The 16,567-nt window shown below is 32.1% G+C and overlaps 2 protein-coding genes across 3 annotated transcripts; both read right to left on the reverse strand.

Annotated features, from left to right (window-relative positions):
* Positions 1–405: 405 nt before the first annotated feature.
* Positions 406–4,674, reverse strand: LOC145314297 (ataxin-10). The gene is made up of 7 exons (XM_080154155.1): positions 4,309–4,674; positions 3,797–3,966; positions 3,272–3,408; positions 2,810–2,879; positions 2,302–2,406; positions 1,204–1,304; positions 406–649 (listed from the first exon to the last, which is right to left on the reverse strand). The coding sequence occupies exons 1-7, from the start codon at positions 4,496–4,498 to the stop codon at positions 550–552; spliced, it is 873 nt and encodes a 290-aa protein (XP_080010281.1). The 5' UTR covers positions 4,499–4,674; the 3' UTR covers positions 406–549.
* A 688-nt stretch (positions 4,675–5,362) lies between these two features.
* Positions 5,363–16,547, reverse strand: cpa (F-actin-capping protein subunit alpha). 2 transcript variants are annotated; one of them, XR_013877728.1, is made up of 11 exons: positions 16,460–16,547; positions 15,093–15,145; positions 14,656–14,719; positions 14,119–14,272; positions 13,601–13,781; positions 13,372–13,439; positions 12,787–12,859; positions 8,087–8,164; positions 7,428–7,567; positions 5,988–6,533; positions 5,363–5,883 (listed from the first exon to the last, which is right to left on the reverse strand). XR_013877728.1 is itself a non-coding variant. In XM_080154157.1 (10 exons), exons 1-10 carry the CDS (start codon positions 16,542–16,544, stop codon positions 6,470–6,472), a joined length of 960 nt encoding a protein of 319 aa, XP_080010283.1. In that variant the 5' UTR covers positions 16,545–16,547; the 3' UTR covers positions 5,363–6,469. The 2 variants fall into 2 exon arrangements, 1 of the variants encoding a protein (XP_080010283.1); XM_080154157.1 differs by having other exon boundaries at positions 5,363–6,533.
* Positions 16,548–16,567: the final 20 nt, after the last annotated feature.

Raw genomic sequence — 16,567 nt, forward strand, 5'->3', positions numbered from 1 at the left:
AACTATTACCTTTTGAGATCGATGGGACGATTCTAACATGACTTAAATAATTGTAAGAGCTATCTGTTAAGGACAAAACTAACTATAGACGTCCAAGGGGGGGGGGGGGGGGTAATGGGGTGATTACCCCAACCAAATGAATTTGGGGGCACCCCAAAAATTTTGGATTTTCAATTTTTACCCCCCCCCCCCCAAATAAAAAAACCTCTATAAAATAAAGATTACTCCCCCCCCCCCCCCCCGCAAATAAGCTTGGGGTTGCCGTAGGCACCCCCAAATTTTTAATTCCATAATTTTACCCCCCCCCACCCAAATAAAAAAGCTTGGACGCCCATGAAACTAACCTAAACGTAGAAAAACTGCGCTTCTAATCAAAGCTATGCTTCCCTTTAGATAAAAACAATATAATGAATATAACTTTATTAAGTAATAAAAAAATAGATATCACAGTTCATAATATTAATTAAGATTGAAAATGCAATAAAAAATGTATAGATAGCATTATAAGATATCAATAACAAATAAACATTATGTTATTCAAAATTAAAATTAATTTAGTTTATCTTGAGCAACTTTAACTTGCTCCCCTGCATCATCAAGCTTGATTCCTAGCTCCGCCCATAAAGCAGAATCCGCCACGCCTTCTCGCCTATAAATTCGATTTGGATTTTTTATGTAAAAAATTACCTAAGACTTAGTCATAAACCATGAAATAAATTGAAATTAAGGAGGGGATGGTCCTATACCTGCTGTACCCTAACCCTGGGGGTTACCCAGTACCGTAACCTAAACTAAAGTAATAAACAAACAAATGAAAAACTACCCCCCTATACTCCGCTTATTATTTTCAATTTATAAATATCAGTGCTCAAGAGAGTGTGTGATGAGAGCCAATTAAAATACTGCTATATTTAAACATAGATGTTAATATACTATCGCCAAAATCTCTAGGTTTTAAAAAGTTAAACACCCATCCTCTCATCAGAAAAAAATGTGAATAGTTATTTCTCGCATCGTATTATGAACAACTTTCCGCGGATAGAAAATGTACTAATACCTATATGATTAAAACAAGTTTTTATTTTCGTAGAAAACTGGATATAATACGATCCAAGACATATTTTTTTTCGTATAGCTGAGAACCGGTTCTAATTCACCGGATATTAATCGGTTTCGAATGAATACGAGAAAGGGTATTGATACCTGAGTCCTGCCAAGATAGCCTTATTAGATGGATTATCCTGACACAGGGCCTTCACAGACATTACCACCCACTGTGTGATAAATGGGTTTCTAGCGTCAACCTAAACATTTCATCAATTACAAACAAGAACTAAGGGATGTCTTATTTTTAAAAGCGAAGCTTTTCTATAATTAGGGTCGGTCCGTCCGTACGTCTGAGATGGATAGCTTTTTTCATTAATTTAGGCATGTTAGAATTGTCCTATCGATTTCAAACTTTGCATGGTGATTCCTGTAGTAGTTAGATACAATTTTAAAAGCGTAGCAACTCTATAATCATTACCAGAATGTCCGTACGTCCATTTTAAACACTTTTGATTTTTTACTTTTTTAACAACAAATTTTCATGTGATCTAATTATCCGAATGTTCTGATTTTTGGTATACTCATTCCTGGGACAACAAAGTACAATATTATAAGCAAAGCAACTCTATAATCAAGTCATAAAAATGTAAGTATGTCCATAAACATTATCCTGTATCAAGAAGTTTTTCAACAAATTTACTCGCAATTTTGCTTTGACTCTTATTTATTTATATTCTGATTATTCTAACACTATAGAAGTGTTAATGTCTGTTTGCACGACCTTTTAAGAGCTTCGCTTTTATGGATGTTGTCATCCTTGTTAGAATAAGTTTTTCTTTAAACTCTGTCGACGAGTATACAAAATCATTATTGAGACAAATTTTATTGTTTTTCTGAATATTTATTTAAAACATTATGTTGAATAAAATGATACCTACTAAATAAGTAAATTAAAGTTTCAACTCTTAACATGTAAAATACTAGCGGTCTGGCCTTAGCCTCTAGTAGTTCAGTATTTAAAGTTGCAGATAATGGCTATAAATATAGCTTAAAGCATTCCCAAGACTTAGATTTGGAAATAAAAAAGTGTAAAAGGCTAAAACCCTCACAGGACCTATGTTAAGCTTACCTAAAATAGAGATTCCAATCGGTTCAATAGTCGTTGAGATCTTAAGCTTTAAACAAACAAAAAACCTTCCTGCTTTTTATTATAGGATATGGCAAAGAATAGAAGCTACTCTGAAACTACTATACCTGTGAGCAATCCAGAAGAAGCTGGAAACCTGCGTGTTCACTCACAAGGTTCTGATTCTCTTGATGCTCCCAGACCAGGTTTACCAGCAGTTGAATCAGTTTCACCTTTAATATAATAGAACATCTAAATCCCTGACAACAATTCTTGAAACTTAAGTATGATTAATGCAACTTAAAAACGATAATATAAAAGTATCCACTATACTTTAATTTCTAATATTATAAATGCAAAGCATTCAAACAAATTAAATTATATAACATTCAACAAAACAATCCTTTTTCGTGTTTGGAATATTAATTTACGGTGCTTTCCCTTAAAGTGACTGTCTAGCATTGAAACCTCCCTTATTTATAGTTTAAATAAAAGTAAAATAAGGAGAAGCGGGGAGTTATCTTTTTTTCTCCAACACCTAACACCTGCAGGGGCCCTTTCCCTTGCTCTTACTTTCAATATTGTTTCTGTGCTCAACAGGGTACTTTGAGGAAAACGCCTTATTAACTTTATTACCTTGAATCCAAAAACAGGATTATTTTCCAAAGCAGCTTTTTCACTCATGTTTCCTTCACTGTTCTCTTTACTATTTTAAATCAATATTATAATTTCATTTGTTTTAAAGTTATCATGTTTTAAAAACTAATCTTTTTTTTCCATTAATACAGAGCAAAAGTTTTTAATCTAAGTTTGATAGAATAGGCCTTTGTAAAGTTTTTGCAAATCAAAATAACATTGTAAGAATGAAATTTGTGCTTTTTACTTTTAGCCTCCCGACACCCCCCCCCCCCTTTGATTTCGTAATCCTCTTTTCCTATTCATCTATTTTTCACTAGTATGACATTTAAACAATTTTCTCTCTCCAAACTTTCCTAAGTCGTCCCGTTTTTTGAGATAAAAATTTATTTGTTTAAATGCTTTACTAATGCTTATTGGATGTGTTAATCCTTGTTTTGATTCAAATGAAGTAAAACATCCCTGTCTTTATTTTTGCGCAACTCCGCCAAGTCCTTGATCTTTGTGATTGGTTTGAAGTCCTCGTGCTTAGCCTCCTTCCCCGCGTCGTGGGCCATACGAAGCAGGTACAAGGTGTTGATTAGCAGGCTTTTATTTTCCTAAAATTAAAATATATATTGCTAAGCCCAGATTTAGTAGGTACAAGATGGTTTTTCACGAGATATTTTTTACTTTCAGTTCTTAACCTAAACCATAAAACAACTAGGTAAAGAAGTAGAAATGTATCCTTGTGATTATATCTTTACATTTCCCAAGTAAGACTTTAAGAAAAAGGTCAGAAAATCAAAGTGTTGTTGATTTTATGCAGGGCTCCGTAGCATAAGTCAAAAAATCACTTAGCCAGTTACACTAAACCTTGGCAACACTCGGCCTGTGCCACTAGAAGCCAACGTCCTTTCATTTTGATGTTGATATTTTATTTCTTCTGGGATTTTACACAAATCTTAAAAATATTCCTTTGTATATGCCTGCCAAAATGAACTTTACCTGCAAAACTGATTTCTTTTCTGTCTTCGAGATGGAAATAATAATTTCTAACATTGTCATTGTTTCTTGTGGCTTAAGATCACTGATACTGCTTTGATTCACTTTGAAGACGAAATCCGTCAAATATGTGAAATCCTTGACTAAAGTAACTATGCAGCTATCCGACAAACCTAAGAAGAATATATTTACATAGGACAGGTAGGATGCCTTAGTTATCTTGTTTATAACTACCAGGGATATAGGGATGAAACAATAAATAAAAAATTCATTATTTTGCTTGTTTTGGTAATTTGAGCACTAGAACCGACGCAACTTTTATTATTTTGGCTAACTCTTAAGACTCTAGGGTACAAGCGCAACTTTTCCTATTTTGGGTAATTCTTAAGACTTTAGGGTCCTAGTGCATAATGCCATTAAAAAGTTAGACTTCTAGCAGACAAAGCTTAATTAAAATTATCAACACAAACACTAACAGACAATAAAGTTCAAGTTCCTATGTAAACATATTTTACCTTGATGTAATTCTAAATCTTTAATGACTGTATAAATATCTTGTCGATCACTTTTGATTTCAGATAGTTGATTATTTTCATTTATATGCTTTAGACAAAGTAAGCTAAAATCACTTGAAATATTTTTACCCCAATGAGGAATAAAATCGTGAAAATCGTTAACAATATTTTTCTTCATAATACTTAACATAGCAAAGGAAAGATAGTTTATACATTTTTCATCATTTGTTTTGTTATATATTTCTTTAGAAACATCTAGTATGTGTTTGATTTGATCAGCTTTGAGGGGAATGTCTTGGCCAACTGAATTTGCAAGTAGTTGAAGTAATACTCGTAGACAAGGAAGGTGTTCTGATAGTTTGATATGGATCATTTTATTTTGAATGTAAACATTACAAGGGCGAGAACAAAAATAGTTTAGAAGATTACATAAACTCCCAATGATGATTTATATCATTTAAATGGGGGAAAAACCACCCAAGTGCAGAATTAGAGGTAGAAGTTTTTTTGTTCGAGTTTTAAGATCTTGCCAGCCATTAAACTGGTTAAAGATTTTATTTTTATATTGCAGAGCCTCAAGATGCTAAGGACAAAGTCACCAGTATAAAAAATGTAATACTTTTAATTTTTACTACTTTGTTTATATGCCTACCAAAATCAATACCTTATCAATTCCATATCTTTCCTTCAGAATTCAAGAATTTCTCAACAATCTTCTGAAAGTCATCAGAGAAAACATTCTCTACAACAATCTGAGCGTTTGTTGGGATGTTAGCAACGCCATTTCTCAAGGCTCTAAGACATTCTAATTGAATATCCAACTGTTTATTTTCATTTAAAAGCTTTAATAGGGATAATATTTTAGGTTTATCTAACTGCAACCTATTTTCTTCAATAGTTAGGCTTTTAGTTAAGGATTGTAGTTCTGATAATGATTGTGTTTCCATTTTAAGTGTCTGAAAAAAGTTAAAAATGTTTGATACTTTTTACGTACAGTTTTTCTTAGGTAGGTACGTAATACTGTTAAAGATAGAACTATAATAATAAAACTGTATAAAATTTGTAATGTTTATTAATGTAAAAATATTTGGTGGAAAAGTTAATAATAATATAATCATAATAATAAAGATAATAAGCAATTAGTCCAAGCATCATTTTATAAAAGTAAAAATCTGAGTGTTTGAAAAAGGAAAATTAATTTTAAAAAGCACAATTTAATTTCTCTATATTTCACTCTGAAAATTAATATAAAAATCGCACAACTATATCAAGCATTGCATTAAACAAAAGTCTTTAAATAGACTTTGCACTTTTTAGGCCACGTCCTTCCTAACCTTTTATTGTGGACTTATGTTATAATAATATAAAATACATATAAACCAGGATTATTTAAGGATAAAGATACAATCTTATTACAAAAAGCTGTTAAATATATTAAAATATTTAAAAATAATTCAACTAAAAAAATATAATTCTAAGTACTGGGTTCTTCCAAAATAAAATCAAGAATTACTTTAGAACTGGTGTTAATCATTGCAATAGACTATTTCATTTTCAATAAATAGTACAATTTAGCTAAGGCAATTGCAGAAAAAAAATCTCCAATCTTTATACAATTTTATTAAACAATAAATGGCAAAAAATCAGAGGAAATTTTTTACAAAGCAAAGGACTTATACCTTAAATCGTTACTTTATGTTATATAATTAAATTCATAACTTAAATATTTGTTTGCATTATGTTTATTTTAATTTAAAAAGCGCACTTTTGCTTGCAATAAGTTGTTAAGAAATCAAATGATTCAATCACCAAAGCAAAGAAACAATAAATATATATTTTTAGGAATAGAGATAAAAGAATAGATTTAATAAAAATTGTTTGACCTTTATTGAAAAAAGTTTATTAAAGAAAATCAAATAAAATTAAGAAATTAAGAAAATGTAGGATGATTTAAAAGTATGGTTTGGTAAAATTTAGGTATCAACCCTCATTTGTAGTTGTAGTAGTAGGAATTATTCAAACTTTACATATCCAGTAATACTAATTGTTTTTTCTAATTCTTAGCCTGTTCATCTATCCCTTTATCCCTGTTTATAAAAAATGTATTGAAATTATTAAATGAATAACCAGGTGAATGTGGTGGGGAAATTTTGTGTGTGCATCACTGGCTTTTCAACTCCCGACCGATAGCAAAGGTTTTGATTTTGTTCCAGTCAATTTTGGTCCTGAAAAAAATAGTTTTTTACAGTTAGGAAGGTGTTATGGAATTAGGTATACAAAAAATGTGCTCGTCATTTCTGAAATACAATAACATCTAATCTGTATGAACCAGGGTGTCAGAGCCGTATAATTTTGATGCATATCCGGCTCCAGCTCCGGCTCCTACCTTAAAATTAATATATCAATTTTTTTTCATTATTGAATTTGATAAAATAAAATAAATAATATGAAATATTTTGCTTTTATTTGATTAAAGCTATATAAAAGTTGAAGGATGTGTGTCTATTTGTTAAGTAACAATAGTTTTTCAGTTTATTATACGGAAATATACCATTGCCAAATTATAATATTACTTTAAAAAATAATTTTTAGCTAATCCGGAGCAAGAGCCGTTTTTAACGAAAAATGTGGCTCCGGATATGATCCGGCTCTGGCTCCACCAAAACTGTTGCTGCTCCCGGCTCCCGGCTCCGAAACACTGGTATGAACAGCAGGTTATTAGCGGTGTTTTTTTATATTACATACAAACAATAACAAGCCTTCAAACCGAAATAATTGGATTCTATCTCAACTCTTAGATGTTATTTGATCAAATGAGTAACATTGCCAGAGATCTTATGGGATATAAGGCAAGGGACAATAAACTGATGTAAAGAATGATAATAAACATAATTGCCCCTTCTGTATATTAATTTTATTGAAAAGACTAAAAAAAATTCAAGTTTTGAAATAACAAATAAAATTCTATGAAAGTACCCAAAGTTTTATAGCCAAGAAATAAGATAACGGGTTTAAAAACTTTGAGTACCAAAAACATTAATTTACAATTTTCTCACTCTGAATTTTGTTTCAGATGGTAAATAATGCTCTCCAACCCTCCTACATAAAAAAAAATTTACCTTGTAACTGGAAGTTGCCTTCTGAGGGCCTTGAAAGTTGTCTCCGACATGGTTTGATAGTTCTCAATGATGGCAGTCTGATACTCAGACTCACTGTCCTCCATAATCTGCACCAGAGACTTGGCCGCATCCACTGGATCCTGCAGCAATGGACAATTTATCATAGGTTCAGCTTTAAAATGATAATTTTTAAAGAGCGATGAAACATACTTCGGTATTCTCTCTCATAGTGACTCGCGAGCACGGATACTTCCGCCCACCCCTTATTTATGAAATAAAATTTAGAATAAGTGGGATGGGGATAGTTTAATTTTAAATCCTGTACCCAATATAGCCTAACCTAACCTGATCTTAAGTAAAACACATGAAAAACTACCGAACTCAATATTTTATAATTTTAGTTTATTTCAAAATCCGAGGGGGGGGGGGGGGTTCTATACTCGACTAGACATTTTGAAGGAATAAGTCTATATTTAAAACAAAAAAAATATTTTTCTAATCAAACTTTTAATTCAGTCTAAACAGTATCACTTACCTAGTAACTTTACTTTTTGGTGAGAATTTTAAAATATTATTGTTATTTTGTTGTATAAAAAAGTAAAATTGACAAATGTGAATGAGATTAAAAACTTAAGACATTAGCAAAGTAAGATACTTACCGAGACAGCGATTGTATCCTTTACTTCTTTCTTTGACACCAACTGAACATTTCCCTCCTCATAATAATGTACCTGCACCTAAAATTATTAAAAGTTTTGTTAAAATGGGCTTAAACCAGCTATGTTAAAAAGACGTCAACCGCTAATTTAAAGAACTTTGTTACACCCACTTTCATTACAAACAAAATAACCCTTATCGTACATTAAATATTTAGGTGGGGAAGTTTAGACACTGCAAACTTGTTCATCCATATTTTGATTTTAACAAGTCTCCAAAGTTTTAAAGACAACGAATGAGAAAACGTGTTTATTAAACGTTTGGAACAAGCAAAATTTACAGTCCAATGTTCCTTTAAACCTTTTTTGTGTATCAAACGTACTAATATTAAAATTAATTGAAATAAAAAAATTAATATTATATGATCAGCAGAAGTCAAGATAATCTAGCTATATATTATTTTAACTCTTTTTTTTAAAGTTTATTTTCATCTGATAAAAAAATAAGTGACAATGATTGACAGTGATTGTCCTTGTTGTTCAATAATAATTGACAAACAAAGCTCTTTTTACAAAATAAAAACAAAGAAACTTACTTCTGATGAGAAAAAAGAATATCTTATCAATATCAAATAAACAAGGACAATTTCGTCCATCATTTTCTCCAAAATATGATGAGTTGAATACCTATTTACTTTTTTTAATTGCATTATTGATAAAATGTAATCAGAAGGCCAATAGATATCTATGGTGTGGTTTATATTTAGTTTTCCGTGGATATAAAAATATAATCACAAAGGTAACGGGAAAAAATACCAAGGTACTATCTGACAAACAGACCCATATTGCATACAAGTTTAATATGTAGAGGAGCTTCGCTCATAATTTAAAGGAAAAACGGGAAACTATTTTGATTTCTTGACCTTAAAATTGTCTTTGTCAGCTTTTTACGGTGGATAAATGTATTTCATGTTAAATTGTGCATAGAAAGAAAAATATTCATGCTATCGGCCCAATCCAATGTTTGTTTAAATAACCCTTAAAGTTTCAGGAAATAAGACAATAATTCGAGAAAATAAGTTTGAGAACAATGTTCAGTGTAAAGAGTAAGACATTGAATTTATGATCTTAGGGAATCTAAATCAACCCTTAATATAATGCTAATTTATCGACACATGTTAGAACCCTTTTATAATTATTTTTTAAGTGGCACATTTCCCCCCCTGCCATATAATAAGGGGGGGGTGCGTAATGACATCTATTCTTAATCCATGAGCAAAATGGTTTAAATATTGAGCTAGACCCTTCAAACTTGGTATATAAGCCTAGTCCTATAGGTATTACATCTAAATGGCAAAAAAATCCAAAAAATTTTATTTTTAGGTTAGGTTAGGTAAGAAAAACCCTGCGGAAATGGGGTTTTTAGGCTTTTTTTGGTCTATATTGATGTGGAAACTTACCTTAAATTGTGTTTTCTTAGGGTTTTAACTTAAATACACTGTATCTATTCATAAGGACATTATTTAAGATGATTCAGCAAGTTGGGGACCGACCCCAGGGGGCTAGGTGGGTGGCCCGCAAGGGTTAAGTGCATTTTTCCAATATACATGTTGTGACACATCAAATTATAGGTTTTTTAGGTCAAGGAACTCAAATTCAGAGCTAAAATAAGCATTAGACTAATCTGAAGCTAGCCCCAGCGGGCTAGGTTGGTGACCCGCAGGGGTTAAGTGCGTTTTTTCCAATATATATTTTGTTATATATCAAAATATAGGTTTTTTAGGTCAAGGAACTCAAATTCTGAGCGAAAATTAGCATTAGACTAACCTGAAGCTAACCCCCCCGGACTAGGTTGGTTTTCTGCAGGGCTTAAGACCATTTACCTAACCTAACCTAGAAACTTACTTATATTTTTACAGGTTTTTTTCTTGAATAAACTGTGTTTATTAATGAGGACTTCATTTAAGATGATCCAGCAAGTTGGGGACCGACCCCAGGGGGCTAGGTAGGTGGCCCGCAGGGGTTAAGTGTATTTTTCCCAATATATATGTTCTGATACATCAAATCATAAGTTTTTAGGTCAGTATCTCAAATTCAGAGCTAGAATTAGCATAAGACTAATCTGAAGCTAGCCCCAGCGGGCTAGGTTGGTGGCCCGCAGGGGTTAAGTGCATTTTTTCCAATATATATCTTGTTATATATCAAAATATAGGTTTTTTAGGTCAAGGAATTCAAATTCTGAGCGAAAATTAGCATTAGACTAACCTGAAGCTAACCCACCCGGGCTAGGTTGGTTTTCTGCAGGGCTTAAGAGCATTTACCTAACCTAACCTAGAAACTTACTTATATTTTTTTGGGGGGAGTTAGGGGTGTCCCACCCCCTAAGAAAATAGTTATATACCTTCCCAGGACCTATGAGAAGCTACCCTGTTAAGGAGAACCCGATCGGTTCAGCGGTTAGCGAGTTCCTTCGGTACAAACACACAGACACACAGACATCCTGTTACTTTAGTATAAGGATGATATAATATAATATAATGATAATATAGTATAATAAGCCTTAGGTCAGTCTAATGCTTAAAATAGCTCTGAATTTGAGTTTCTTGACCTAAAAAACCTATGATTGTATAATTGTATGACAACACATACTTTAGAAAAAATGCACTACACCTATGTACCACCCACCTAGCCCGCTGGGGGAAGTCCCCAACTTGCTGGATTATCTAAAATAATGTCCTCATTAATAGACACAGTTTATTCAAGGAAAAAAAAACAAAAAGAATAAGTAAGTTTCTATGTTAGGTTAGGTAAAATGTACATAATCCCTGCGGAAAATCTACCTAGCCCGCGGGGGTTAGCTTCAGGTAAGTCTTATGCCAATTTTAGCTCTGAATTTGAGTTTCTTGACCTTAAAAACCTATATTTTGATATATAACAAGATATATATTAAAAATAATGCATTTAACCCCTGCGGGCCACCGATCTAGCCCGCTGGGGCTAGCTTCAGATTAGTCTTATGCTAATTCTAGCTCTGAATTTGAGCTACTGACCTAAAAAACTTATAATTTGATGTATCACAACATATATATTGGAAAAAATGCACTTAACCCCTGCGGGCCACCCACCTAGCCCGCTGGGGTCGGTCCCCGACTTCCTGGATCATCTTAAATAAAGTCTTCATTAATAGACACAGTTTATTCAAGAAAAAAACCTGTAAAAATATAAGTAAGTTTCTAGGTTAGGTTAGGTAAATGCTCTTAAGCCCTGCAGAAAACCAACCTAGCCCGGGGGGGTTTGCTTCAGGTTAGTCTAATGCTAATTTCCGCTCAGAATTTGAATTCCTTGACCTAAAAAACCTATATTTTGATATATAACAAGATATATATTGGAAAAAATGCACTTAACCCCTGCGGGCAACCAACCTAGCCCGCTGGTGCTAGCTTCAGATTAGTCTTATGCTAATTCTAGCTCTGAATTTGAGATACTGACCTAAAACCTTATAATTTGATGTATCAGAACATATATATTGGGAAAAATACACTTAACCCCTGCGGGCCACCTACCTAGCCCCCTGGGGTCGGTCCCCAACTTGCTGGATCATCTTAAATGAAGTCCTCATTAATAGACACAGTTTATTCAAGAAAAAAACCTGTAAAAATATAAGTAAGTTTCTAGGTTAGGTTAGGTAAATGGTCTTAAGCCCTGCAGAAAACCAACCTAGTCCGGGGGGGTTAGCTTCAGGTTAGTCTAATGCTAATTTTCGCTCAGAATTTGAGTTCCTTGACCTAAAAAACCTATATTTTGATATATAACAAGATATATATTGGAAAAAATGCACTTAACCCCTGCGGGTCACCAACCTAGCCCGCTGGGGCTAGCTTCAGATTAGTCTAATGCTTATTTTAGCTCTGAATTTGAGTTCCTTGACCTAAAAAACCTATAATTTGATGTGTCACAACATGTATATTGGAAAAAATGCACTTAACCCTTGCGGGCCACCCACCTAGCCCCCTGGGGTCTGTCCCCAACTTGCTGAATCATCTTAAATAATGTCCTTATGAATAGATACAGTGTATTTAAGTTAAAAAACCCTAAGAAAACACAATTTAAGGTAAGTTTCCACATCAATATAGACCAAAAAAGCCTAAAAACCCCATTTCCGCAGGGTTTTTCTTACCTAACCTAACCTAAAAATAAAAAATTTTGGATTTTTTTGCCATTTAGATGTAATACCTATAGGACTAGGCTTATATACCAAGTTTGAAGGATCTAGCTCAATATTTAGACCATTTTGCTCACGGATTAAGAATAGATGTCATTACGCACCCCCCCCTTTAGTAGAACTATCTTAAAAAGGCAGGATTTTCTTTGTGTAGGTATCTACTTAATAATTAAAATAAAAATAAAGATATTTTTTTAATGTGTAATTTCCATTAATAGGTCTCTCTTTGTTTACTGGAAAACTTATCTGTTTTTCCAAAATAGAAAGGAATTTGCAGGCATTCCTTACATTTCAAACTTACTAAATAGGTCATTCAATATTTAAAAACACTTAAAATAACAAATAAGGGTTACTTTTTGAATAGGTTATTTGCAATTATTTGTTTTTTTTTAAGCTAGGTGACTTTAAGTTATTTAATTTCTTAAAAGCATTTAATGGATTTTTCAATTAAAGATAAATAATTCACAAAACAAAATAAAACCTTTAAAATCCCAGTAATTTCGGCAATTTCTCCAGAAATTTCTAAGGTCCATTCTGATCGCCACCTTCCATTCCTGTAAAAAAAGAAAATTCACACTTTGACATATTTTTAAGGCGTAATATTCTAGTTTATTTCTAGTATGTATTCCTGCTACTTCATATCTTGTATATTCTAATAGGTTAATGTTAAATTGAATGATAGTATCTTCTTTGTATCTAATTTTTTTTTATGTTAAAACTAGTATGCATTAAAAATTAATTAGGACAACAAAAAATGACTTTAATCGTTTCTCTATGTCTTAAACAGGTACAATTACATGCATAGGATTTTTACAGAATAGGTAGGTACCTATTCTGTTAATATTAACTGTACTAAAATAAAGGATTAGGTTTGAGGGGGGGGGGGGGGGAGTAGTAAAATGTGTATTGGGTAAAACTGGATGATTAAGAGGGATTATAAATAATGCTAAAACAAAACTTATACGATGTAAATAGGGTGTGTCTGAACACTAATCCATTCCATGGAATTTATTCATGGTGGTGGTGTGTACGTACACCAAAATTTCCTATATAAGATTAATGTTACCAGTAATTTTTAGGTTGAAATTGGTGATCTTCTATACAGGCTACTATCAACTTGCTTTCATCGGTGTTCTAAAATATTGTTTTCAACTATAGTATAAAAATTTTATTTCTTTTCTTAAGCGTTGTAATTTTTAAATCAAAGTAACTGAACTTTATGTAAGTAAAAAGAAATCAAATGTTTTGATATAAACAGGTTGGTTTTTCTGTACATTTCAATTAAAAACACCAACCTTTGAAATAACGGCTGGGACGCCGTGCTTATAATGATTCAACGTGTAGTTGGTAACTTCTGTCTCAATGGCCGACCTGAGATCCTCGAGGCTGGCCTCAGGGCTCCAGGGCTTGTAATCAGAGGCCTCCTTGCGCAAATGGTCGTACTTGAAGGATTGTTTGGAACGGGGATCAGCAAATCTGATTCATTTTTATTTGGTTTATAGTTCCTATTAATTGTCATATTTTAACATGATAGAAAATTGTGTAGGTAGGTATTTTAAGACTTCCATCTAAAGTATTTCATCAAACAACCTAGAACTACCGTCATTCATATTACATGTTAGATAAAGTATAAAAACGGTCTCCTTGCTTAACATATTCGATACAAGTAAATAGAAATTAGATTAGTATAAAAACTAAATGTGTTTTTACATTAAAAATTTCCTCTTTAAGAACGGGTAGGTAGTTAATATTGGTTTTAATCAGTTTTTAGAAACTTCCTACATTTTGAAGTCAATATAAACCAAAATAATGCCTGCTATTGCCCAGATCATTATGATCTGTGATGAGACAGAATGTGTCAGAGCCCTCAATCTTGACGGGGGTCAGCTGGGCCTTGTTATATTGCGCAAAGGCGGAGGATGCGCCGTCACGCAACAATGCATCATTGTTCAACAATACACGGACATCTGAAATGAAGGCTCAAGTTTTGATGGTTCTGTAAAAGATGAATTGGCATAAAAATAAGTGAACCTAGTATTGTCTGTTAAATGATGCAAACTGGATAATTATGGGACATCGAAATATTGTAGCTTTTAAAAGTCTTTATTCAGAATAAGCAATATTTCAAGTTACAAGTGTTATTATTCAAAGCTTTAAGAAATGCTTCAAAACTTCCTTTTTAACTAAGTAAAACCTACAAAAATACATTTATTTATTGTTTTACTCTATTCCTACGTAGTCTTAGAGTATTTCTAAGAATTATCTCCATAAATAAGATAGATTAAACAAAATTCAGAACTAATACATGTTTTAATTAAAAAGATCCAATATAAATAAAAATAAAGCTTACCATTGAAAACTTCATTAAATTCACCAGGAGGGGAGTGAAGGATAAAATTGGCTGCTATTTGAACCTAAATCAAATATTTTCCGAGTCAATTTAAAAATAATAGAAACTGAAAAATGATTAAAGGTACCTATCAATATGTTAGATTTATATTTTATCTACCTATTTTCATACCTAAGATTCCAGAAAAAAAATTCTTTTGGATAAAGAGAGACAAATATTTCTATTTGTAATACTATGAGGTGTGCCCTAGAAGCTCTGCATTAGAAGGGGAATAAAGGTATAGAAAATAGCCTAGAACCAATCCAAAGGCCGATGCGAAGCTCGTCTAAAAGAAGAACTCAATCGGTACAGTGGTTATGGAGATCTTAACGAAGGGATTAATTTGCAAAATTAAAATCAAGACCATTGAAGACTGAAGTTGTTCATTGTTTATTTACCTTTTCCTGGTCTGATATGGGTTCATCGTTTTCTGCAGCCATTTTAATTAAGCCTAAAAAAATGGTTAATCAAGAGGCTGGGATGTGACACCTTTAAAACCAAAACAAAGAAACTCAGACTCCCAACCAATAAAAAAAGAAGAGTTACAGCTTTGGGATTTTATAACTTTGGGATCGACTTCACCTAATATGGTTAAACAAAGATTTTTGAGAAAACGGCGACGAAACTACATTTTCCTGCTATAATTTGATCATTTGTCCTACCATCTGATTTTAGATCTTCACTTTTGTGGATGTTGTCAACCTTGTGTTGGTGTCTAAACGTGGCACAGGACATCCACCCTACCCCCATTCTAAAAAAGGTTTCAAGCTTTTTAAATATTTAAGAGAGCTTCCAGTTATAACATTTAAAAATTATTTATTTATCTCATATTTATCAATATATACATGTAAAATATATCAAAAAGCAAGAAAATTATTGATTCAAACCTATATGATAAAAAAATTCTAACAATCTAATTATATTAGTTACTTAATTCCAGGGACTCTGTATTCTTAATCCATCAAAACCTATCCTGTAACTTATGGTTAAAAATTAAATAGATTAAAACCATTCCGGGACTTATGTGTAAAGCTTCTGTATTTCAGAAAACTTAATCTGTTCAGTAGTTAGCGAGATCTTAACAGAAAAAAAACTTTTTTACTTTACATAATAGAAAGGAATTACATACAGATCGTGTTCATAATAAAAGAGATAGTTGCATGAAGTGCATTTGACAAGTTTGATTGCAAGCATAAGTTAAAAGAATACCATCTAACATATAATTTTGTATATATTACAATAAATGACTATCAAATTAATTAGACACCACTAACACTAAAACAGTCATCATATTTTTTTTGTGAAAATAGAACAGCCATTTAAGTTACATATATCCAAAAGATATGGTTTTCAAGTCTTGGTATTTTTAAAACTACCTAGAGGAAAATTTATAAATTCTTTCAAAATATATTCCTGAAAATGTAGTTTAAACTATTGGAACAGAAAATAATATGCAGTTCACTATATTCAAGTAAAATGCACTTCATGCAACTACCCCTTACATTTTTTAACCATTAATGCATTAAAATATTGTTTTTTAGCGGTCTAAATATATCATTTACCAAACACTCCCCAAACCTAACTGTAAATTAAAACAAAAATAATGAATAATTAAAGCACTTTTTTCGCCTGTAAAACGCTTTTTTTCTAATATGGGCGTTTTCATTAGTTTAATATCACTGTGCAGCGCTATCAATCATTTATTCATATTTTATATTTTGAAGTGAAGTAAGAATAACTTTTTCTGTGTATGTATAATGTTAACCTTTCCCGTGTCTTCCCCCTTTCACAGTACTTTTCCTTGTTTTTGCCCCATTGTGATTCATTTTCTCATTCTCCTTTTCTTCCATTTCTGTCCCACTTCTCTTTTTCC

Source organism: Acartia tonsa, chromosome 3 (assembly GCF_053477335.1).
Source record: "Acartia tonsa isolate MP-2025a chromosome 3, ASM5347733v1, whole genome shotgun sequence".
Lineage (NCBI taxonomy): Eukaryota > Metazoa > Arthropoda > Copepoda > Calanoida > Acartiidae > Acartia > Acartia tonsa.